The sequence below is a fragment of the Alnus glutinosa genome, chromosome 12 (genome assembly GCF_958979055.1).
Source record: "Alnus glutinosa chromosome 12, dhAlnGlut1.1, whole genome shotgun sequence".
Lineage (NCBI taxonomy): Eukaryota > Viridiplantae > Streptophyta > Magnoliopsida > Fagales > Betulaceae > Alnus > Alnus glutinosa.
This window is the reverse complement of record NC_084897.1, coordinates 20,072,922-20,098,732: the sequence shown is the minus strand read 5'-3', so window position 1 is coordinate 20,098,732 and position 25,811 is coordinate 20,072,922. Positions and strand designations below refer to the sequence as shown.

General features: G+C 37.7%; 1 protein-coding gene across 4 annotated transcripts; it reads right to left on the bottom strand.

Annotated features, from left to right (window-relative positions):
* Positions 1-728: 728 nt before the first annotated feature.
* Positions 729-23,858, bottom strand: LOC133851366 (protein BONZAI 3-like). Of its 4 annotated transcripts, none has more exons than XM_062287751.1 (18): positions 23,220-23,858; positions 21,137-21,184; positions 16,655-16,803; positions 16,489-16,537; positions 15,612-15,668; positions 9,421-9,629; positions 9,218-9,329; positions 9,043-9,104; positions 8,845-8,941; positions 8,637-8,751; positions 8,421-8,497; positions 7,170-7,307; positions 4,031-4,195; positions 3,818-3,931; positions 3,643-3,739; positions 2,458-2,997; positions 2,255-2,371; positions 729-2,165 (listed from the first exon to the last, which is right to left on the bottom strand). In XM_062287751.1, exons 1-16 carry the CDS (start codon positions 23,385-23,387, stop codon positions 2,879-2,881), a joined length of 1,776 nt encoding a protein of 591 aa, XP_062143735.1. In that variant the 5' UTR covers positions 23,388-23,858; the 3' UTR covers positions 729-2,165; positions 2,255-2,371; positions 2,458-2,878. The 4 variants fall into 4 exon arrangements, with proteins under 4 accessions (XP_062143735.1, XP_062143736.1, XP_062143737.1 ...); XM_062287752.1 differs by having other exon boundaries at positions 2,766-2,997; XM_062287753.1 differs by having other exon boundaries at positions 9,218-9,352; positions 9,450-9,629; positions 23,220-23,857.
* Between the last annotated feature and the right edge of the window lie 1,953 nt (positions 23,859-25,811).

The following is a 25,811-nucleotide window of genomic DNA, read 5'->3' as shown; positions in this document are numbered from 1 at the left end:
GTATACTTTAAAACCGCCATCCGCATATACATATGCAGATAGTAGGTTTTGCTAACTACATCCTCATGTGCAAATAATTGCGAATAGTGGATGCAAACGGTTAATATCTGTTTGAATGTATATCCCTAAAAATAAACATGTCGCATTAGCCAAACATGGTAAGAGAAAAACCGATAATAATAATAATAATAATAAATAAATAAATCCTCAAAATGCAAAATAACACGTCTCTAAATATACAAGTGGAATTGCATTCAAAGAACATAAGAAAGAGAAACCAACAAATATTTTTCTGGTCAAACTTCCTTATCCTTAACTTTTGTTTCCCCTTGACCAGGGAATAAATATTTGCTAGTCAAAGTTTTAGGATATTTCTTGAGAAATAGCTTAGCCTTTGATTCATCCAATCTGGACGTAAACGACCATACATTCATTGTTCAATTGTCCTATATATGCTTTTGGTATGATCAATTATCGTTTGTAAACTTCCCATCATATTCACATGAAAAATGCTGCAAAACTCGAGACAAATTAGAATTGTTGCCAGGGTTGAATCTTCTAATTATGAACTTTTGGTTTCTTCCTTGAAATTCAGGAGTAGGTGTCCCAGAATATACAATCGATTGCCCAAGAACGACTTGCTTCTGAGCAAATGCATCTGGCCAATTTGCATGCAATCACAAAGCCATATTCAACTCGATTACATTCCTACCATCATAGAATTTGGATTGATATGAAACCATATGCTTAAACTCGGTTTGCTTCAACGTTTGTAGCCAAATTCATTCCCTCACCCATACATATTTATGCAAATGAAAAATGGCTGAGCCGCACGTCATGAGCCCATGAACCGAAACCCAAATGCATACACGTAGATTATCGTACTAAAAGTTCCTAGACCCTTTTCAAATGAGAAAGTTCATAGCCCAATCATCACTATTAATCATCCATCGTTTCAACAGCCCATTGCAACAAAAGTTTATCAAAGGAAAGCATAAAATAAGAGCAGTAATAATGATTGCAAGCAGCCGAAGTTACTAGGCAGTCTCATACGACCCAGCCTTTGTCATAAGTTATCAGAGCCTAGAGCCCAATGCCTACCCTTTGTAATCCTTCCTCCTCTTCCTCCTCTTCCTCTTCTTCTTCTTCTTCATTACCCTTTGTAATCCTAGTTTGCGATTCACTAAATTTATGGCCAACAATTGGTGACGAAGCAATCACATACTCTGTCCATGAAAGATGCAAATTCAGTCACTGGGGTGGGAATGATAGACAAGCAAAAGAGTACCAAGATGAAACTGGCACACTTCCAGCTTCGGGCTGGGTACCCTGATAGTGCTGTGTCCGGTTATAAGTCCGTGGAGCATCGGCAGCATATGTGGAGTATAACCCCTCAACTTGATCACTTTCTGTACGGCGTAAATGAGCGATCTCAGTCGGGTACGTTCCGCCAACAGGATAAGGACCTGAAGGGACTTCCTGCCTCCTCAGATTTGGATCATATGGGTCCAATGATGAAGCACCATAATGATAAGCATAGTATGGATCGTTGGTATAGGAGCCTAAAGCAGTAGCTGATGCTGCAGTTGCAACAGGAACTGAAGATGGCAATTCATGTCTACCAACAAGACCATAAGCCTGATATTCTCTCTCAATCAAGTAGAGAGGATCAGCACGAATAGTTTCTCTGTGGGCAGAGACGACATCCCTATACATATGGTCTGGCTGTCTTAGAAGGTGTTCATCCCTATACATATGGTCTGGATGTCTTAGAAGGTGCTCTCTTTCATAGTCTCTCTGGTACGTTTACAAAGTAGGAGCAATATGAGATGGGGGAGTTAAATTTCTTCTCTCCCTGAAGCCCAAAAGCTCGGTACTCCTTTTCAGTCAGGTAACGTTCACGAGGAATTTCCTCTCTCTGTATGGTTGTCATGTCTTGGTATGCAATACGCTGATGATCCCTTTCGTGAGACAGCAAAGGGTAACTAATAGTCACCCTTGGTATAAGGATCCCTAGCAAGTGTTTCCTTATGAGAATGGGGCCATGTTTCTCTTACTCTTTCATGAACTTCCCTATCCCGAACTCTAGAAACTTGTGGAGGGTGGATAGGCAGCATGTTCGAATGGACTTCAGCTGGTCGAAAAAGTTCTGCGAGCTTCCTAACCTGAAGGGGAGAATTGGAAACATTGTAAATACTAAATTATCAAAGGAAACAATGACCCCAAACCACCTGAGGAAACAAGTGAATCTTACTTGTTTGACAGTAAGTTCTGTTTTGAATTTGTTCTTTTCATTATAATTTTCCTTGATTGCCTTCTTAAAAATGGTCTAAGGTAGTGGAAGACAATCCTTCTTAATACCGAACCGCACCTGAAAATTGAAAAATCATCAGCACACAAATTGGGCTAGATGAAACTGCTCTTTGTTTCACAAAATATGCTGTTCTGTAAGTCAACCTTTTTCAGGAAACTGCGCGATTGTGTTAAGAGTTCCAAGAAAAAGGAGAAAATGTGCTAAGAAGACAAAGTGCTCCTCTCTACTGACAGGAAGCATGTTTGCAAAAGAGATTGAATACGATCCAATCTGGAGAAACCACCCGCTAGCACGTATATATATATTGCAAGAGAGAGAACTCTACAAGTGTAGCAGAAATCAAAATTTTTTTCCCCCCAAGATATCTTGCATCATACCTTCTTGATATTGATACTGTAAGTCCTTCCCCCACACCCACCAAAAAAAATGAAAAAAAGAAGAAGAAGAAAACCTCCTTTTAGGCAGGTTGTCAATCTGTTGATAGTTCAGACCTAAAAACCCTAGTTGCTGCTGTATCAACATATATATATGTATAGCTTTTGTGGACTTGGTAAATGTACGTAGTTAAGCAGAGGTTTGGGGTACATGGGGAGAGAGTGGCTTTATATCTCTACTCCGCATGTAGGTCAAAAACTGTCTAGGTAGCTCTTCCAAAAGAGCCTGCACCACAGAAATCTGCCCACCTGCCCAGACCAAATGAATTTTGTTAGTTTAACTACAATGAAGAGGTTCGTTCAAGCAAAAAAACAAATAAGCAAATCGTTCATGCCATTTAATTGTTTCAAAAGATATATAATACCCGCAAAAATATGATAAAAGAGAAATGAAATGCTCAACTCATGCCCTGTTTATTATTAGTTATTTATTGGTAGGTAAATAGAACTCAAATATCCAAACGGGATTTTTCTTTTGATAATTAATCGAAATATCGTTAAAAGCATTGGGTGCTCTCAAGTATACAAAAAGTATACATTAAAAAACATATAGCTAGAAGAAGGAAATCATGAGAATTAAGTGCGCAATTTGTTTATGGAGAAAGAGATGCCATTTGGTCCTAAAACCACTAGCATATGTAACACACAAGGTTTTCAAATGTTTAAGCAAAAGGTGGCCGCAGAGTGTGTTAAGAGAGACAGATCGACAACCAAGCCATTATCCATTCTATGTTCTCTTCATTTATTTAATTTTTCTTTTCCTTCTTTTTATTAAAAGGTGAGATGGAATGATCAAGAAACTTGTGAATGCAGTGCACAGTTACAGTAAGTGGATACTTTCGAAGGTAACATGAAAAGATTTGTAGAGACAAACAGATGCCATTATGAACTCACTATGCACTCCTTGCATTGGAACAAACTGTACGATGTCATGCGTAGCAACACGACCTGTAGAGCTCTCCAATCGTTTTCCACCATCAGCATCAAGGACCTTCCGAAAATCAAGTCAGATAACATATATATTGATTCAAGATAAATTTCGAAAGGGTGAAAATGATGGTATATATACCTCCATTTGACTAAAATCTGCCCCTCCCACTCCCACAATAAGAATCGACAGTGGAAGATCAGATGCCCTCACCAAAGCGTCTTTTGTTTCTTGAAGGTCTGTAAGGACTCCATCCTTGAAAATTAATGTGACAGTCGTTATTTAGTTACGAAATAACGAATTGATGATGGAAAGAGATATCAAATAAATAAAGTCAATATTCTCTTTAATTACCGTAATAATGAGCAAGACAAAATACTTGTTGCTGGTGTATGAAAGGGACTGGCTGGTAATTTGCGCAGCTGTGTTAATCACTTGTCCAAATAAAGTGGGCCCTGCAAGAGCAACATTACGTAGAGCACTTGCATAAGCAGCCATGATGCCTTCAACTCCTTCGACCTATTAAAAAGAAAAAAAAAAGAAACTGACGAGTATGAAAATGCGGTGTTAAAACTCTGAACTTAATTTATATGGCCTTTTTTTAAAAAAAGAAAAAAAAAAGATGCTTTTTATGAACATTTTTTTAGATGGGCTTAATCCAATCTTTGAATTAAATACACTTGTAAACCATAATATAAAAATACAAATTGAATTGTAAACATTGGGCATGTTAAAGCACTCGGACTCTTGTCAAAGAGTCCGAGCGCTAAAGGTCTCTTATCTTCAACCGAAGATAAGAGATAACTTCTAAAGTTTGAATTGTAAACAAACCGGTTAGACTTAGACTAGAACTCTAACCGGTTATATTTGTTTAGATCAGAATAGGTTTAAATTAAACCTATCCTTTAGTGTAATCCTATTTCTATGTAAACTCTCCTAGATAGAAACCTTCTCTATCTCAAACTTTTGTAATCAGGTTCTCTATATATACAAGTGCTAGCAACCAGTGGAAATCACGGTTGAAATACAATTCAGATAAATCTTTTAGGGCAATACAAATATTTCTAAATTGAAAGAAAAAATGCATATATTTAAAAACATTAATTGGGCAATACAAGTAAATTGAAAAGAACTATAACACCTATAACCCTCTATGTTGTACACATGCAGTTTCAATTTGTTAATGAAACTCACTGGTTGTCCTACTCCTTTCCCTAAAATGATGTTGTTTTAGTTTAATAAAACAAAACTATTTTTTTTTTTTTTAAATATATATAGGTATGCGTATATGGATAATATTTGCCTACCCATATTCTGTTTTCCATCCACATATGTGCAGATAGCGAATATAGTATCCGCCTGCTTGGAATTAGGGGTTGAAAATCCAACTCATGCGGATGTGGAGCGGTTTTAACCGCCCACTTGAATACCCCTAATTAAAAGTAGTAGAGAAGGATAAACATTAAAAATAATTAAAAAGAAAAGAAAATCAAGGAAGCCTGAATTAAAGGACAAACAATGGTGATGCAGCCAGGTTTTGCATATTGTTAAGAGTGAATTATGAGTAAAAGAAATTATGCTACAAAAACACAATGCAATATACGAGATAATAATAATTACTAGACGTGAGTAGTACTAGATCACATTTTTTTTTTTTTTAAAAAAAAAAAAACAGCAATGAGCTTACTATAAAAAAATAAAAAAGTTATCATAGTGTGAAAGGACTAGTATATGCTAACAAAGGGCTGGCTCAACATGTTCTCCCACATGTTGTGTCATATAATCAGAGTGTTTTTATCCCTGGAAGGCTGATTTCTGATAATATCTTAGCAGCATACGAGACGTTACATTCCATGCAAACGAGAATGTGGGGAAAAACAGGTTTTATGGCTCTGAAGCTAGATATGAGTAAAGCCTATGACAGAGTAGAATGAGATTTTTTTGGAGGCATTACTTCTTTGGATGGGTTTTGATCAGACATGGGTCAGGTTGATAATGCAGTGTATTAAGACTATTCAGTATTCCATTCTTATTAATGGCCAACCTGCAGGGAACATTTGTCCCACTAGAGAAATTCGGCAAGGAGACCCTCTATCTCCTTATTTGTTTATTCTTTATGAAGAAGCCCTCAGCTCTCTTCTTCATCATGCGGAAAGGACGAGATGGTTAACTGGAGTTCTACATCCCCAAGGGGACCTCGGCTAAATCATTTGTTTTTTTGCAGATGATAGCCTACTCTTTTGCAAGGCTACCTCACAAGACTGGCATAGACAGTCAAACCTGCTAGGGAGGTACAAGATGGCTTTAGGTCAAAGGTTGAATCAAGACAAAACTTCAATCTTCTTTAGTCAAAACATTTTAATGGAAGAGATTGTGAAGGGCAGGTAATCGCAGCTAAATGTCAAACTATATGCGTAAGGCAAGAACTAGTGGTACCTGAAGCCCAAGCAGCTTTGTGTGCTGGGGAATTTTGTTGAAACCTAGGATTACAGGATATTATTCTAGAAGGAGACTCATCACAGGTGGTTAATGCGGTCAATGCAAATGGACCAAAGTGGTGTAGGTACAGACAATTGGTGGCTGATATACAAATGGTTCTTTCTGCTCGACGAAGTTGGCAAATTAGGCATATCCGTAGTGGCAAATTTTTTGGCATATAGGGTAGCTAAGGCAGGAGTAAAACAAATCATGGATAGAGTATGGATTGAATAAATTCCAGAGGGTATTTGTGATGTTGTAGTTTGCAATCAATGTGCTCGTGCTTCATAGTGTTAGGCTCTTTTTCAATTCTAGAGTATTTGCTCTAGCTTTCCCGATTGGGTTGGATAAAGTTCAAAGATTATAATCAAAAAAAGAAAAAAGAAAAAAAGGTAAACAATTAAGATGCTTGCCTAATATCCCAAAGAAATAAGAATTTTTAACTAATATATTGAAATGTGGCTCAAGAATTCATTATTTTACAAACACGGCGTAGTTTCAAATGTTGATGGTCTAGATTTATTCTCAGAATTACAAATTTTAAAATAGATTATGCAAACAAAAAGTAATACTCCAATTAAAACATTAAACTATATAAAAAGACTAAATTCTTTTCCAATATATGAATTGCTTATTAAATATTATTAATAATACCCATAAAAATTACGTATGTGAAAGAAGCATTTCAAAACCATAATCGATAAAAACAAATTTATGATCATGTCACAAGGAAAATTAAATGAATTAACCATACTATTAATTGATATATTAACAAATTGGTTTGTAAACCTAGAGCAATAGCATGATGGACCAAGAAGTCTCTATCCATTTTGTTAAGATAGTGAATTACTATTCTTATTAATAGCATTTAACCAAGAGGACTTTTTATTTTTTATCTTTTTTATGGTTTATATACAAATTTATTATAACTTATATCGAGACGGCCCAGTGCTAACCAAAATGTTGCTTCAAAGATGAACAAGCAAATCAAAGAAATGAAATAATCCCTTCTCACCTCATAGCCACTTGCACTTCCATTCAAATTAAAACAATGTGAGAGGGAACCGTCAGAAGTTTTTCCTCCAAATCCCCAAGCAGGAAAACGTTTATCAGAATCATAAAACTGAATGACCTCCCCAACCTCCATTATAGCCTGCAAATTGTTCAAGTAATCAAGTAGACGATGACTTCAGAAATCAATGATGATTTCTTTTAAATATATGCCAGCACAAGTCTAATAAAAGTTTCAAAAAAAGGAATTTATTTATTTTCAAAATTACACATGTTTCGCAAGTGGTGTAAAAGCAGCTTGATCATATCTAGTTATGACAAACATTGTTAAAATAATGATTAAATTCACCATTTTTATTAGTTTAAGTTTTGAGACAAGTGGTAATTTAACATAGTATGAAAATAGGTGGTATTGAGTTCAAATCCCGACTCCAATCTACATTATATTTAAACTTAAAAAAGACGTGTTGAGCCACATTTATTGAGAGAACATTTGAATATTAAAATAATAGTTAAGTAATTTAAAATCACAACTTCTTATTAGCTTAAGCTTTGGGGATATTAGTTACTTACTTATCAAAGAGATATTAGTAATTTAACAATCATAAAAGATGGTAGTATAAAACATCTCTACAAACCAAATCAATAGAAAAGCTAAATTCATGTGTTATCTTTTATTTTGGTTAGTAAAATACAATTCATGTATTATCTTTTCTTTTTTTTAGGTAAAATCGAGGAGTGCTGCAATTTGGAAGATGGTGTCGACATGCCTTCTTTGGTGTGTTTGGAACGAAAAAAATAATAGATATTTTGATGATTTGGAGAGGTCTTTGGAGGATATTATTGCTTTTTTTCTTCTTCTTCTTTTTTTTTTTTTTTTTTTTTTTTTTTTTTTTTTTCATATTTTGTATCTTTGGACGGTGGCTTTTGTGTCCCCTTTGTCGCTTAGTTTTGATGATTTTTTTGTTCGTTTTTCACTTTCTAGTTAGGTGTTTTCTCTTGTATACTTTCAGTACATTTTACACTTAGGAGCGCCTTACACTTTTAATAAGACCAGCTTATTACTTATCACAAAAAAAAAAAAAATACAACTCATGCACCCATATGGGTACAGGATTAAACCTATATGGAGGAGATGCCATCCAGTCCAAAGATCATTGGCTAATATCTTGCATCACATGTTTAGAGAACAATTGTATAAGTTTTGGAACAAACTACCTTCTTGAGAACACCAGAATTAAAGATGTAGCCTTACCCGTTGATAAGAATTCAACCGGCCAGAAGGATCAATATAGTGTAAAGAATCTGGATTCCGAGGATTTCCATTTGAGGCTGGACAAATGAAATAAAATATTCAAAGACAAGATATTCAGCCAAAATATTAATAACTAGAAAATAAAGAGAGGAAAACAAAAAAAACATTCGTACTCAAAAAAAAAAAAAAAACTCCTCTAGAATGTAAAATATTTACCTGTAAAGTCAACAGCAACCATAAAGTTAAGCTCAAATCCACTAGAAATGTAATCAAGAAAACTGTACTGTTCCTTCTGACAAAATTGATCAACAAACAGCTGTCCCTTCAAAACCTATATTGATAACTAGTCAAGCAACTGCGAATACAAAATAAAAGGAGTAACAAGAAATTTTTAAAACATTTTATTGCAAGTATGAATCAGTACCTTCTCGTAATCATAATGAGAAGATGGCAAGGTAAGATTTGCACCACTTCTTTCTTTGTGAAGTTTTTCTAGGTCTGCTACTGACTTTTGGAGTTTACTGATGAGGTAAATTTTAACATTGATATCTTGCCACAGATTAAACCATAATAGCAAGCAAAAATTGGAAACAGACAAAAATGATTCTAGACATCGACTTACCCAATAAGCACATGATTGCCACTGTTATTGAAATCAAAGCATTCAATAATTAATGGGTTATCCTGTGGCAAGTTAAAGTTCATATGCCACACGAATCTTAATTAGATACCAAATAACAAAACATCCTATAAACTATAATCTAACTTGAGCAAGAACCATAGAGCAACAAGCTTACCTTACTTCCAAACTGATTCATACTCATGCATAGGGGTTTCCAAGTTGGATTTAAGTTGTTGTTCACCACTTTAGTCTTGCATATTGGAACAGGATCTCCGCTCTCAACAATTCTAGATATTTTCAAAAAAGGATCCTAGAATAAATGAACAAATTTAAGAATCAGAAACACTCAAGAATATGTGTGTATAAGTAATATAAAACCTCAATGTATCTGCTTTGCAATTATATACACTTTTAGAAAATAGGTCCTTGTTATCCAAGTGAGAACAACGGAATATCATCTCAACAGCAGTCCTTGAAGCAACTGTTTCCTCCGCATGGATAGTGAGTGCCCCAAAGTTCCTCAAACCCGTCTTCCCATTTTTGTTATGAAGATTTAGGGTTAAACTCCGACTTTGTTTGGTCACTATCTGTGATGAAAAGAGAAGAGAACGAGATAAGGGGTGGGGGTGAGGGGAAGGGGGCAAATACTAGTGTTTAGCACGTGATGACCAAATCATTCTAAAAGAATTTAAGCCACTAATTTTAAAATGTTAGCATTAGAACATCCTTTTTTTTTCTTTTAATTAATTCAATGGCAACAAAATCTTAAAATATCATTATAGTGAAGTAGCTCTCATAATTTTCTTTCTGCTGTTAAATTTTTTTAGAAGGTAATACTAAAAATTTAAATAACTTTATACTCAAATTGCACTGGCTTAATGAAAATGCATCAAGTAGTCGTTTGTGTTTACGGTGGTAGAAGGAGCCTCGGTGGTGAGATTGGAACAAAGGAGGAGGAACTTCTCAGGGGTGGTTTTGCTTGGTGCTCAAAGTATTGGGTGGCTAGTTTCAACGATGGAGAGTCTGCTGTGGTATCCGGGGGAAAAGGACTTCGTTAGGTCTTTCAGGGAGGGGTCTAAGGTGCTTATTGTTAGACGAGGTGGTAATGTAGCTGGTAGATTTCTCGAAGTGGCAGTTTATGCTGTGGGTGGCCGGAGAGGGATTATTTACTTTCCTGAAGGTTATGAGGGGTGGGGCTGGAGGAAAGTTGTTCTTGAGTTGGGTAAGGTCAGTGATTTTCTCAAATTCCCGGATGGGCATGGCATGTCTCGTTTAGCATCAACTCTAGAGAAGCTGCGGAGAGTAGGTGATGTTAATAATGAAGATTCTGCCCCTTCTGTCCATGTCGTTTCTCCTGGCAAAAACGGAGTGTCTTCCTTCGCGGATGTTCTGCGTAGGGGTGCTAATTGTCTGGAGGTGGAGAAGAAGCTGTCTCATCCAGTGGTTCAGGTAGAGGTGAAGCACCGTGATCCCTTGGTGAAGGAGAAGAAGCTGTTCCGAACAGAGAAACCAATGGTCAAGGACTTGTGTGACCGTTGTGGCGCAGAGAACGTGAAGGAAGGGATGGGTATCAGTCGGCTGCCTGAAATTTCTGCCGCTCGAGGCAAGGATGATTTCTTCTTTGGTGATTCTTCTGCAGATTTTCAGCTGACAGGGGTGGAACACACGTTTCCCTTTCTTATGTTGTGGAAAAGCCAGCTGGAGAAGTTGAAGGCTGACGTGGACCAAGCTCTTAGCAGGGTCTGTGAGGGGCTTTTTTCGTGTGGGCCTGGCTTTAAGCCCAAGCGAGTTGGGCGGAAGAACAAAAATAAGAAAAAGAAGAGGAGATTGCGTTGGGTTCTGAAAGTTCAGAAACCCAGAGTTTATGACCCGGTAGCTGATTCGGCTATGTGTCCTGAGGTGGGTCCTTCGCCAGCGCTGGGCTATGGCGGGTCAGAGAAAATTCCGGCAGTCTCTGAGCTTTCCGGTGGGTTGTGTCCTTTGTCGTTATCGTCTGGTCTCTCTGTTCCGGAGCTTCAATCCCCCAGACCTATGCGAGGTCCTCTACTTGATTTCGGGGTAGCGGCTTTGGAGGATGGAGTGGATTCGTCTGAGTTGCTGGGCTTTTCTCCGATGAGTCCAGAGTTTTCCGGTGGGTCGGCTTCTTCCAGTGTTATCCTTGAATTGGCTAGCTTGGCCTCTCAACTGGAACCAAATTTTGGGTTTGCGCCGTCCGTGCTTGGTCTGGAGACCAATCTTGCTGTGGTTGACTCTTCGATGCATGTAGAAGGTGAGCTGGTTGTCGGGGCTGGCTCTCACCCTTCGGACTTTTAGGTTGCTTCGGATTCTTCTCCCTCAATTTCTTCGTTGGTTTCTGGCCCCTTATCCCATAAGTCATCTTCTGGGTTGAGGGTTAGGAATGGGCTGGATATTGTTCCGGTCTCGGAGGAGGAGGAAGTTTTTTGTGGGGGTATTCCTAGTAAGCAGGAGGGCTCAAAGGAGTTATCCTCTGTTGTTGCTCAATCTATGCTCAGCTCTGTTTTTGTGGAGGGTGGTGTAGGTGATGAGGTGGAGGGTTTGGGCCCGATATCGGTTTTTCCTTTGGCAGTGGAGATGGACAAGGATTCCAGTTCGATTGTGTCTCCTAGATGGGTGATGGAGAGGGTGAAGGGTTACTACAAACTAATAGGAGTGTCATGTGACCAATTTGAATATAAATTGTTGGCTTTGTTTGAACTAATTGAAGCCAGGCGGGTCCAATCTTTGGCTATGGTTCCCTCTGTGTCAGGAGTGAAAGGTCAGAGGGAGATTAAGCGGCTGGATTGCTCCATTAACTATGACAAGAAGGGGGTTCAATCTTATAGAAAGAGAGGAAAGGGCAAGGGCTTGTTTTGTGTTAATGAAGCTTAAAATTCTATCTTGGAATGTTAGGGGAATTAATGAGCTAGCCAAGAGATTGCGTATTAAAGGGCTTATTAGAGATTGGAAGGTTGATTTGGTATGTTTGATGGAGACAAAAATGGAAGTCATTACTAGAGAGGTGATTCGAAGATTATGGGGTTGCCAACATGTGGATTGGTGTTTTATGGGGGCTAGTGGGGCGTAAGGTGGGATTCTAATTATGTGGGATAGGAGGGCTGTGGAGAAGGTGGATGATTGCGTGGGTCGGTATACTTTAGCTGTTTCGTTGCGTAACGTTGATGATAATTTTTTGTGGGCGTTTGGGGGTGTGTATGGGCCTAATGATGATGGGGAAAAGAGGGTGTTGTGGAATGAGATGGTTGGATTGATGAGTTGGTGGGATAGGCCGTGGTGTTTTGGGAGAGATTTCAATGTGGTGCGGTTTCCAAGTGAGCGTTCCGGAGTTGGTGCTTTTTCTCGGAGTTCATTCATGGGCAGAGTTTGGTGGATATTCCTCTTCAAGGAGGGCAGTTCACTTGGTCCAATAATCAGGTATGGTCTAAAATTGATAGGTTTCTGTTATCTCCGGAGTGGGAAGAACATTTCCCTGATGTGTCACAAAGTCGTTTGCCTAGACTTTTATCGGACCATTTTCCTTTGATGTTGGATTGTGGAGTGCAAAGAGAAAGGAAAGGATACTTCAAATTTGAAAACATGTGGCTCAAATCCGATGGCTTTGTAGAACTTGTGCAACGGTGGTGGGAGTCTTATGATTTTCAAGGACTAAAAAGTTGAAAGCTTTAAAGGTGGACTTGAAGAAATGGAATGCAGAGGTTTTTGGTGATGTGGGGAAGAAGAAGAAGAAGGAATTATTGGAAGGTATTAAAGAGCTGGAGTGTTTTGAAGAAGCTCGGGGGCTAGTGGAGGAGGAGCGGGTTCAAAAGTCGGACATGATCAGGGAGCTGGAAAAAACACTCATGTGTGAGGAGGTTAATTGGAGGGCTCTGTGGCTAAAGGAAGGGGATAATAATACTAAATTCTTTCACAGGGTGGCTAATTCCCATCGGAGGCACAATCATGTGGGAGTCTTGAGGATCAATGGGGCTCTGTCTTCCGATCCGGTGGAAATTAAGGATCATATTGTGAATTATTATGACTCTCTATACACCGAGCAGAGTTCGAGGCGGCGTAGAGTGGATGGGATTTCTTTCTCCTCCATTAATGCGGATGAGAGTCTCTGGTTAGAACGAGGTTTTAAGGAGCAGGAGGTGTGGGAGGTGGTGCGGGAGATGAACGGGGATAAGGCTCCGGGTACAGATGGTTTTTCAATGGCGTTCTTTCAGCAATGTTGGGGGGTTCTCCAAAAAGATATTATGGCGGTTTTTTCAGAATTTCATAATAGTCGCCAGTTTGAGAGGAGCTTAAATGCAACTTTTATTTCCCTAATTCCCAAGAAGGCAGATGCGTTGGAGGTTAAGGATTTTAGGCCTATTAGTTTGGTGGGAGGGGTCTATAAAATTATTTCTAAGGTCCTTGCTAACAGGCTCAAATCAGTGTTGGGGAAAATTATCTCGAGCTCTCAGAATGCTTTTATTAGTGGAAGGCAAATCTTGGATTCAGTTCTTATAGCCAATGAATGTTTGGATAGCCAAATGCGGTCAGGGGAGGCCGGCTTACTGTGCAAACTGGATTTGGAGAAAGCTTATGATCACGTGAATTGGGATTTCCTTCTTTACATGCTTCAGAGATGTGGGTTTGGGGAGAGGTGGAGGGAATGGATTAAATGTTGCATTTCCACAGTAAAATTCTCCATTTTGGTTAATGGTACCCCTTCTGGTTTCTTTCAGAGCTCGCGGGAGATTAGGCAAGGTGATCATCTTTCTCCTTTACTGTTTGTGGTGGTTATGGAAGCGCTTAGCAGGATGTTGTATGCGTCTATGCGTCAAGGCTTGCTGTCAGGCTTCTCAGTGGGCATTAGGGGTAATGAAGCTTTAGTGGTGAATCACTTATTGTTTGCGGATGATACCTTAATTTTTTGTGGAGCTTAGGCCGAGCACATTCGAAATTTGAGGTGTACCTTCTTATGTTTTGAAGCGGTGTCAGGGTTGAGGATCAATTTAGGCAAATCCGAATTGGTCCCTATTGGTGAGGTGGAAGATGTGGAGTCTTTGGCACATATTCTAGGTGTAGAATTGGGTCTCTGCCGATGACTTATTTGGGTATGCCGTTGGGGGCGTCTTTCAAATCTATTTCTATTTGGAATGGGGTTATTGAGAAGGTGGAACGAAGGCTGGCTAGTTGGAAGAAACTTTATTTATCCAAGGGTGGTAGGGTGACGTTGATTCACAGTACTCTTTCCAGCATTCCTTCTTATTATTTATCCCTGTTCCCTATTCCTGTGAGTGTAGCTAAAAAACTGGAGCAGCTTCAAAGGAATTTTCTCTGGAATGGTATGGGTGATGAGACTAAATTTCATTTAGTCAATTGGCATCGTATTTGTTCTCCAATCAAGGTTGGTGGACTGGGAGTTCGTAATGTTATTAATTTTAATCAAGCCTTATTGGGGAAGTGGATCTGGAGGTTTTCTCAGGAGCGCGATGCTTTGTGGAGATCGGTGATTGAGGTGAAGTATGGGAGTGTGAGGGGAGGTTGGTGTTCTTTACCGATGACGGTGTTTGGAAGTTTATTCGAAGGGGGTGGGACAATGTTGCCAAGTTTTTGCGTTTTGAGGTGGGTGATGGGTCCCATATTCGCTTCTGGCATGATTTATGGTGTGGGGACAGGCCTCTCAAGCTCTGTTTTCCAACTTTGTATACTATTGCGCGTTCTCTTGATGCTTAGGTGGTGGATAATTTGTCTATGGTAGGAGGTGTGGCTCATTGGAATGTTCTCTTTATGCGCAATGCTCAGGATTGGGAGTTGGAGATGGTGATGTCCTTCTTCGAACAGTTGTACTCTACTCGGGTTCGGCATGGGAAGGTTGATAGGGCGGTGTGGATTATTTCCAAGAGGAATTTTGAAGTGTAGACTTTCTATAAAGCATTAGTTTGTCACGAGGCGGCTTCTTTTCCATGGAATGGTATATGGCGTGTTAAAGCTCCGAAGCGGGTTGCATTCTTTGTATGGACAGCAGCTTTAGGAAAGATTTTAACTCATGACAACTTACGAAGGCGAGGTATTGTGGTGGTTGAGTAGTGTGTTATGTGTAAGAAGCATGGGGAATCCGTTGATCACCTTCTTCTCCATTGTGATGTGGCTCGGGTTGTTTGGAGTTTCTTTTATAGTTTGTTTGGGGTGGAGTGGGTTATGCCTAGTAGTGTCTTGGATTTATTGAGTGCTTGGGGCACTTTGTTGGGTCGTGGTCTTGTTCACCGTATTTGGAAGCAGGTTCCTCTTTGGGTTTTGTGGGGCTTGTGGCGTGAGAGAAATTCTAGGCTTTTTGAGGATGTGGAGGTTCAGGTTGGGGCTCTTTGTAGAAATGTGCTTAATATGTTATATCTTTGGGTGTCGGCGCATAGCTTGGGTAGTATGCCGTACGCTGATTTTTTACTTTCTTGTTCGTTTCAGTCCTCTAATTAGGGGCTCCTTTGTATACTTCTTGTGTACTAGGGTTGCGCCCATTTGCGCTTTTTAATGAATTCTTACTTATATAAAAAAAAAAAAAACTAACTGTTCTCAAGGCAACATACCTCTGATAGAACACAAGTTGCCTCTCCAAGAAAGTCTTGATCCTTCAATTTCAGGGTCTGCAAGGAAACAATTTTTTTTTTTATTTTTTCAGACAAGTACAATGGAATAAAAATTTTAAACTAACAACTTCACCATCAACACAAGTTGTTAAATTATTCAGGACAAGATGGTAACAATTTAAAAGTTGCATAATCCCTATGTATCCCGGCTATTTTGCCTCTAATCTAATTCGACATTTTTATCTGCAGTTTTGTCATAAGTTGCTTGATTATTAATGCAAATTATAAACATCACAAATATTACTTGGGTCTTCGAGTATTCAATTAAAATTCCTTTACTTTCATTTCTCATTCCTTACGTAACTTGTTGCCAGCATCATACCCAAGTTGATGGCAACAACTGATACATCATAATTATTTTGATGCAGTAAAATGCAACATACAGATAAAATCATTGTTTCATTATTTTTTAGCGAGTGCTTTCCCATTAGATCTTACAAGTTATGTAGTTATACCATGTATGGCCGCACATATAGCTATTGCTAAAAATACCACAAACTTGGCATCAAAATTTATGATAATTGTTCACATATTACTTTCATTGCCACTCCAATGTTTTTGGCCACATCGCAACAAAATTAGCACTTAGCAGACATACAAAAAAACAGTGTCCTTTAGTCAACACACATTTCATACTTAACAAAAGAGTTTTGTTGCAATATTCAGCACTTAAAGGTTGGCAGAGATGCCTCAGTACACACAGAATGTGCACTTTTTTGTAAAATTTGTTATCAGTACAAATCATAATTGAACAAACATAACCTACAAAATATGAATTAAAATGATAGATACTTTAAAAGCAAAAACCATGATATACCTTCACAGGGATATTATGATATTTCGAATCAACATCATACACATGAAATCTGGAGCCAAAAGAAAGAAGGAAAACATGAGTCAAGCACTCAAATTAAAACATGACTTCCAATAAACAAGAAATATCTCCACAAAGATAAGCACTTAAAGGAATTTGTAAAGCTTACACCAATGGCTGTACAATCTCGAATTGGAATGCAACTGTAACTTTTTCTATCCATTTGGGATGCAAACTATTCAATACAACTTCAGTGCGACCTAACTCCTCTAGCTTTCCGTCTATTTTCTTTGCATACACCACAGCCATGGGATCACTCTGAACAAAATAAAAAAGAAGTAAGTTTTAGCTTAAACTAGAGTATGACAAGCCTCACAAGTCACAACATGAATGCATGTCATACAAGCACAGAAACAAACTATCGCGGATTGACAAATTCAGACCTTCAGACATGCAAGCACCTTTCTCAGAACAGTCAAATGGTGTAATATTTTAGCTTGCTACATGTGAGAGGGAAGTTCTAGAAGTTGCAGAAGAACTGCTTGTCTAACAGAATTACTACTTAGGCACATGTAATTTTAACATAGCCGAGGCAGGAATCCAATGACTACAAGTATTTGTAAACCAGAGAAAAAAGAACACCAAAAACTTCTTGTGGTGTTACCTCAGTTTTCTGCAATTTTGAGCAAACTAAGCCCAAAACCACGTGTAGAATTTAATCATTAATAGGTTAAGGTGAAGAGACACAAAGAAGAGAGAAAAATTTCAAATTTGAAGTTCATTCATTACTTGAAAAAGTCCCCTGTTACAATGCCAGACATATGACCTCCTAATCATTAGACATTAAAGCCACCAGAGCTCTAGGCTTTCATTATACTAAAGTAACTACCCTAACTTAATAGGACAGTTATTACTCCATATATTAAATAATCCGACCTATTACAAGTATATAAAACAACTACATCAAAACCCACTAAAGAGCAAGGCTAAATTTCCAGCAAATTCCTCAAATACCCCTTAGATACTAACATTTTTTTTTTTTGATAAGTAATAAACTGGTCTTATTAAAAGCGTAAGGTATCCCTAAGTACACCGGAAGTATACAAGAGAAAGCACCAAGCTAGAAAGCGAAAAAGAAATAGCCCAAAAAAAAGAAAGAAACCCACCAAATAAACCCATAGGGACCTAAGCCCTAAAGCACAAAACCCACAAAGAGCTCTCAAAGCAACAAAAGAAAAGTCCAAACAAACCCACAAGGACCTACCCTAAAACCCGAAACCCACAAGGAACACTCAACGCTACAGAACCTGAGCCTTTCATTTCCTACTCCTAGAGGGCACACTCGCATCGCCATAGTTGATGGAGCTCTTTAGATTTTGCATTTCTCTCCTCCCTTTAATCTTAAGACGCTTACCCTTATTAACCCAATGGAAATCCTCTTCAATGGCATCCAACAACACGAATGACATACCTTCATCCTCAAGTAGACTATGTAAACAAAAGTAGACTATGTCAAAATCTTTACCTAAATTATAAAGCGATTACTAGTTGGCATGTTCATTAAGACCCTAATAATCCACCTTTTGCATGTAATTTCTCTTTCCATTTTGGTTGTATCTAAGAGCATCTCTAGCAACACTAGCTATTTTAGCTAACCGAAAAACACATTTTTCTATTTTACCTACTACCTTTTCAATACAAACTCCAACAGATTCTCTATTTTATTTAAATATTATTTTCAGTTTTTTTTTCTTCGTCTCTATCGCCTCTCTCCACACCAGTACACTAGCAAACCGAGACACTTCCCCCATCTCCCCTATTTCTATTATCGCCTCCCCCTTCCTTACTTTGAAGTGTGAGTTCGTTAGCTTTGATCCACCTTTATAACCTCTATGCTTAGCAATGTTTTGGAAATTATGATCCAAATCACACTTTACAATTTTCTTAACTTAAGAGATTAATTCTACTGTTATAGCTTTAATCCCGAAGGTTCCTAACCCTTTCAAATTGAAAAACTTTCGCCCCATACCCTAATGTAATACGATTTATAAGTGCATAGCTAAGGTGGTGGCTAATCGTCTTCAAACTATTCTTGGTGATATTGTTGGGAAGTAGCAGGTAGCTTTTATTAGTGGAAGGCGGATTAAGGACAATATCCTTCTAGCCAAGGAGCTTTGGAGAAACTATCACAAGATAAACGATCCCCCGAGTGTGCTTTGAAGATTGATTAAATAAAGGCCTATAATTCTGTGAGGTGAGATTTTGTCTTGTCGGTTTTAAGGACTATTAGAGTCCATGTGGTAATGGTGCGATGGATTGAGGAATGTATCACTATATTTGTATTAATGGAGAGCTTAAGAGTTTCTTCCCCAGGAGTAAAGGTGTTACGCGAGGTGACCCTATGTTGTCTTATCTGTTTGTTTTGGTGATGGAGGCCTTTTCAAGGCTCATGGATAGAATGTTTAAGAGGGCCTATTTTAGATTCCATTGGAGGTGCCATAGGCAGAAAATATCCCATATTTGTTTCGCTGATGACTTACTAATCTTATCTAGAGGTAAGATAAACTTCGTTGCCATGGTCAAAGGAGTGCTTGAATTGTTTTAGGGATATATCAAGGTTGGCTACTAGCTCTGATAAGAGCTGTTTGTTTACTTGTGGAGTTGTAGTGCCTATCAATAATAAGATGTTAGGTATCCTTGGTTACCAAGAAGGTAATACTGCTAGTGAGGTATTTCAGGATTTCTCTTACTTTTTCCATATTGAATAAGGCTAATTGTGCAGTGTTGGCTAAGAGGATTGCGACCAAGGCAAAGAGTTGGGCATGCAAAGCCCTCTCTTATGCAGAAATGCTTCAGTTGATTAATTCCATTCTTTTTGCCATGCAAGTGTTTGGTCCTCCCTTTTATTCTGCTCAAAGGCGTTATTAGTCAAGTGGAGTAGATCCTCATGTCTTTCTTATGGGAAAGAGGTGAGCTTAATAGTTCAAGGGATAAAGTGGCTTGGAACTCTATTTTCCTTCCCAAGAAAGAGAGTGTTCTTGGTGTCAAAAACTTATAGTATTGGAATAAAGCAGCAATGTTGAAACATGTGTGGCTTTGCTCCAATAGTGGTAACTCTATCTGGTCCGATTAGGTTAGTTCATATCTTCTTAGAAATAGGAATCTATAGGGCGTTGAGCTTCTAAGAGATTGCTTTTAGTCTTTGAGGAAGATTTTGGGTCTAAAAGGCATTGTTTGGGATAAGGTGTCTTGGTTGATGATCCCTAGTTGTATTTTCTCCATTAAGAAGGCTTGGGAGAGCTTGGGGGTTGCGGCCTTAAGGTGTTCAGGAACAATCATGTGGGGCATGGTAAAATCATTCTTCGCCACTCTTTTATTTTATGGCTTGCAATTAGAAGAAGATTATATACCCAAGACAAAATTATTGCTATTGGATTTCTTCAGGAGATGAAATGTGTTTTCTGTGGGTCGGGTGAGGAAAATATTAACCCCATCTTTTTGTTTGTTGTCCATTCTCAAAAGATATTTGGTGCAATATTTGAAATAGATGCAATATTCCTTGAGCTTGTAGGAACTGGGAGGAGTTTATTCGGTGGATGACCTTTCGCTTCAAAGGCAAATATTTTCTCTCCATTATGGTCAAAATTATGATGGCTACTGTAACGACCCACCTCTAACGACACAATATTGTCCACTTTGGCTCCCCCGAACCAGACTTCCCAAGAGGTCTCGCCCATCCTAGTACTACTCTCGCAGAAGCACGCTTAACTGCAGAATTCTGATAGATTAATGGTCATCATGTCTTTAAAACGCGTTGTGTCAAGAATTGTGCATTTATACATATAAGCACATCCTCATTCCCAGGCGATGTGGGATGTCACAATCACCCTCTCTTGGGACCCAGCGTCCCCGCTGGCGACCCTCATGGGATCACTCCATTCTTGGCCTCCCAACGAGTGCCCGCTGGTGACCCTTAAGGCTTGTGCACACTCCCCCCATCTCAAGCTGGACAATGGCTCTGATACCATTTGTAACGACCCACCCCCAACGACACAATATTGTCCGCTTTTGGCTCCCCCGAACTAGACTTCTCAAGAGGTCACCCATCCCGGTACTACTCTCGCAGAAGCACGCTTAACTGCCGAGTTCTGATAGGTTCATGGTGATCACGGCTTTAAAACGCATTGTGTCAAGGATGATGCGTTTATACATATAAGCACATCCCCATTTCCAAGCGATGTGGGACGTCACAGCTATTACATTGTACACTTTATGGTGCGAGAAAAATGCTAGAATGTTTTCATAAAAGAAAAGGGGGATTCATGGGCATTGTTTCTAAGATTTTGTTTTGGGTTAGGTCCAAAGTCAACTCCTTCAAGGATGCCTGTGATTCTCCCATTAATCATTCTCTAGCAGGGTCTAGGGGTTATTCTGATATAACATTTTAGTTTTGCTTGTCCATGTTACCTCCTTGTAGGCACTTGCTTGAATAAGCCCCCTCTGGCTTTTAGGTCATCTTGTTTATTAGGAGTTGCTTGTGGATATTTGTTTTGTCCTTGTTAAGCTTCTTCTATAAATTCTTACTCATAAAAAACAAACGAACAAACAAACTTGACAATCAAACATGAAGGTTATTTACATAGAGGAATACCTTTGAAGTGAAGTCACGATCAATCAAGTCAGATGCTGATAGAGATAACTGCAGCAGAGATTTAAATTACATGAATATGTTATGATAAACCAAAATAAATGATCCAACAGTACAGAACAATATAAAAACAACATCAAACAAAAGAACACTCGATTCAGATAAAATAACAGAATCCAAATCAAAATCTAATGATCCCATCCCGAGTCAAATTTGTTGTCAGGCAATATACTGCTTTTGAGCTTGCTACAATGTCACCAATGTATAGCGAAGGGGTGGACCGACATACTGCACAATTTCCGTCTGTTGGAGATCAAAGAAAGTCAGGACCACCTGTTCTTTCGAGAATAGAGGCACTACAATTACTGAGACCTAGAATGAGAAATATTTCAGATGCAACATGTTGCTTCATACAGCTTCTTCAGTGGCCAAGTCCTCTAATATTGTGTACTAACATATTTATTAGGATTTTATGTAGTCGGTTACTGTTTGCAGTATATAATTAAAGGATAGCCAATAAACACTTTTAGCCTGTTTAAAGTGTTAAATGTGAATATGAGTTTGGAAACAGTAAATTTTTATGACTTGGCTGTTATTTCTGATAAAAAAAAAAAAAAGAAATACAAGGAGAGTTCCAAACTGCTCAGTGTTCATCAACAAGAAAAGTCAAATAAAAGCATCTAGTTTTCTTGTATAAAGATATGCATCCCGACAACCAATGGATCCCAAAGTACCATGTTAGCATATATAAAGACAACAAACAGAATCTTGGAATCAATTGTTTAGTCCAGTACTCCAAAGTTGAATTGACCATAACAAAATGCGAATCTTGCTTATGTCACTTAAAGGAAAACCTCGTACTGCAAGTCTGCAACTTTTAAGAGGGAGGTGGGGTCATAAATATAATGAAGACCCATGGTTGCAAAAGAACAACTCGGCCATACAGAGTACGTGTAAACACCTATATGCCGAATAAATTAAGATGTATTGGAAGAGACCCGTTGCTGTGACGCTATAAGTGAAGCACCATCTTTTTGTCTAAGCACTGAAACACACAGCTTGGATGCACTAAGGAGGTAAAATTTTAGCACCATTGAAATAAAAACAAACCAATCCTCCACCCTACAATGAATACAAATTTTATGATAAACAATCAAATTTATCTGCATACAAAGCAAAACACTAAAATGAATACAAACAAAACGAGTATCATTTTTCTTTTGTCTTTTTTGGATGAATAAGAAATTCACTGAGACAAAATGATTATATTATTATTTACTTCTGATAGAAAACAGTTTCCCGGCCGGTCAAGTGTTGTGCCTTGCATTACTTAATCAACAGAATGCATTTTAGCCAAAGGGATTCCCAGAATGCATTTTTAAACAAGTGGGCAACTGAGCCAAAACGGTGTCCCAGTACACAAAATTCACTGTTGAAATAAAACAATTTTATGACTAATAACAAGAACAATAAATTATCCTCTCGTCCCAACCTTTTCCAAAGCAACCAAACTTATCTCACACACATGTAGCACAGTAAAAGTATATGTTCAATAAAAAAACAGAACAAAAAGGAGACACAGATAATGACCCAAAAGCAATTCAACAACTTTCCGTCCCGTCCTCTAACAAATAAACAAATCACTAGGGTTCATAAAAGCAGTAGCACCAGCGAGGAAGAAAAAAATTAATAGCTGACATACAAAGCTAATTGCACTAAGAAATGGAAAAAGCAGAGAAAAAAGAAAAAGGAACAGAAAAAAAAAAATAAAAAAAATAAAAAAAAAATCAAGGAATAAAGTGTACTTGGCACTACAGTTTCACATTTTGTGAAAAATGTGCAATTTTAACTAACTAGTAGAAAATAAATCATTTAGGCGTTAAAAATGTAAAAAAATTTACATTTTCAAATTGATGTTTTCAATTTTAAATATCAAACAATGTCTTGAGTAGCAAGTTTTTATGCGATTAACAAATTTTGAAATTGCAAAACTCAAATGTAAACAAATCCCCGAAGACTGACTAAACTTTTCGGACTTTGGCCCAGTGTGCGGCACACTAAAAAGAATAAATAGAAATACAAGTACCTCTATTGGAGTGAACAGAGGATCGAGGCCCCGAGACCTGTAGAAGAATTCAACAGCGTCGTTGTGGCCGCCATTGTTGTTGTTGGAGGTGGAGGCCGCTGTGGGCCTCAGTTGGGCCGCGCCCACGGCCTGCTTTCCTCCCTCCAAATCCGTGAAGCAATTTCCCATCTCTCTGCCCCTGTAAAACCCGAAACAAAATTCTTCTCTCTTCTCTCTAAAACTAAAACCCTAAAACAAAATCTTTTTTTTTTTTTTTGAATTATTATTCTTGTTTTTCCGAGCTCTTCAAACGGTGTTTGGTTGTAAACGCTTTTGGAGAAAACGTATTACGAGGAATTGGATTTTCTGTGACGGTGTTGTCATCTCACAACATCCATCTATATATAGAGAGAGAGGTTGCCTGGGAATTTCGATGGGCGGACCCCTCGAACAAGTTCTGTTGCAAATTATTTCTTCCGTGTTGAAGTTTCGTTGACGACGATTATTGGTCTTTTACGAAGAAATCGAAGTTCCTGTGGCCGGAGTTTCCTGCGTACTAAAAATGGATAAGGAAAAGGAAAAGACCAGAGAAGGGAAAAAAGAAACAGAACACAGAAAAACAAAGGGAATGGTGGGGCAGTTGTATGGAAGGAACTCGAGAGACTTGGGCAACCTTGTATTGTTTGTTAAAAAATGAATCAAAATCTATTCATTAAATTAAAATAAATAAATCTATTATTTCTTCACACGTTGTGGGCCTGTGGCAAGGGTTGAATGGGTACCCTAACTCCAATTCAATACATACCACGTCAATATTGTGAAGTGATTATTATTGAGCCATTGCCAATTATATAGTTTGGGGACCGTTTTAAGAGTAATTTTAAATACTCAGCTCTAATTTTACTCGTCCGTATTTATATTTTTTTCTTTTAATTTATATTTTTTCTTTTTGTTAAAGAAAATTAATTCAACGGTTAATGAACACTGCCACATTAACTCAGTAAAATAAGAGTTTAATATATGAATAAGAATAATGGTAATTAGGACCATCTTTTTATTGTCTCAAAATTAATGCGCCAATAGATCATAATTCAGTAGTGATTATGAAAGTAGAATTCTACGGCGCCTAAATGACGTTGGCATGACTCACAAGCACGTATCAAATGAAACTCTTGAAGTTATCTTTGTTGTAGTTTATCTTAGAATAGTCTTAGTTTAATTAAATAAGAATAGTTATAGTATCCTTCTAGATCAAGAGTCTTTTAATTATTCATAGTATTACGGTGGAGAAGTCATTTAGTAGTAGGTTTCTATTATTCTATATAGGAGTTATCTCCATATCTATGTTATCACAACAAACTTTTAGTTCCAATAAATATTTCTCTACTTAGTTAAGTCATTATAGAAGTTATTTTTTAAACCGTAAAACTTAATTTTGCATTAGTTATATTCATCTATCTAAATAGTGTTTGTTGCGTGGCATGCTGACATGGTGCAACGTGGATGATGTCAGAGAATGTTGCGCAAGAATGAATATATATATATATATATATGAGTAATTATTGAATACCACCTAAAGATACAACTTTTTACCATCTTGTTTATGTAGCAAGGTGGTCCCTTACCTTAATTTGTTTTTAAAAAATAAAAAAAAATTAAAAAAGTAGTGGGGGACCTCCTTACCACATAGGTAAGGTAGTAAAAAATTGTATCTTTAGGTGGTATTCAATCATTACTCTATATATATATATATATATATATATATATATATATATAAAAGACTATGTCAGATGGATATACGTTAATATGTGTACGATTATCCTATCGTACGTGTTAGAACATAATAGGAGGGATTTATTTATTTCTTATTGACCAAATTTTATCAACGTGACGTATGGGATTTATTTATTTTGTTGTCCTTCGTTTGAATTGGTGTAATGGGTACTATTTACAGCGTGGATATATACGTAAAAAAAGATTAGACAAATTAGTGAAAATTTGTTGAGAAATTGTGTTGAAAATTTGTCTACCAAGTGTTTATTGACATGTCTTAGTTAGAATTTTTTAGTGTTTCTTTCAAGGGGTTAGGTTAGGGTTAGCATCGACTTAGCTTAACGATATATTAATTCTTGTTTTCTTTACGTAGAAGCTAAGAAAACCCTATATATAAAAGCATTATATATGGTTGAACCAACCGAGCCAGTCTAGATTCTGGGCCGGGTCGGATTGTAATTTTGTATATATGGACTTTAATATATATATATATATATATACTATAAAGCGCAGAACTTTCATTTTTTTGTTTTTTTTTTCACCGACGAGGAATCTCTCTAAGGCTGATCATGACCGTGTATTTTTACCTGTCGGGCAAACCTCAAATTCATACAAAGTGTCTTCTACACACAGATTAGATAAGACATCGACTTCATCAAAGGACATGATTCTAAGAAATTATTTGCATCCAAAAGAATTTAAACCTTAAATCTAATAAAAATGCCACTAAAACCAAAACCCTTACTATTTGAGATTGGCTCAAATAGTAATAAAAGTTATTCTTCTTTTTACAATGGAATTACGTGGGTTTGTTGTTAGGCTTGCATATTAGACTTTAAG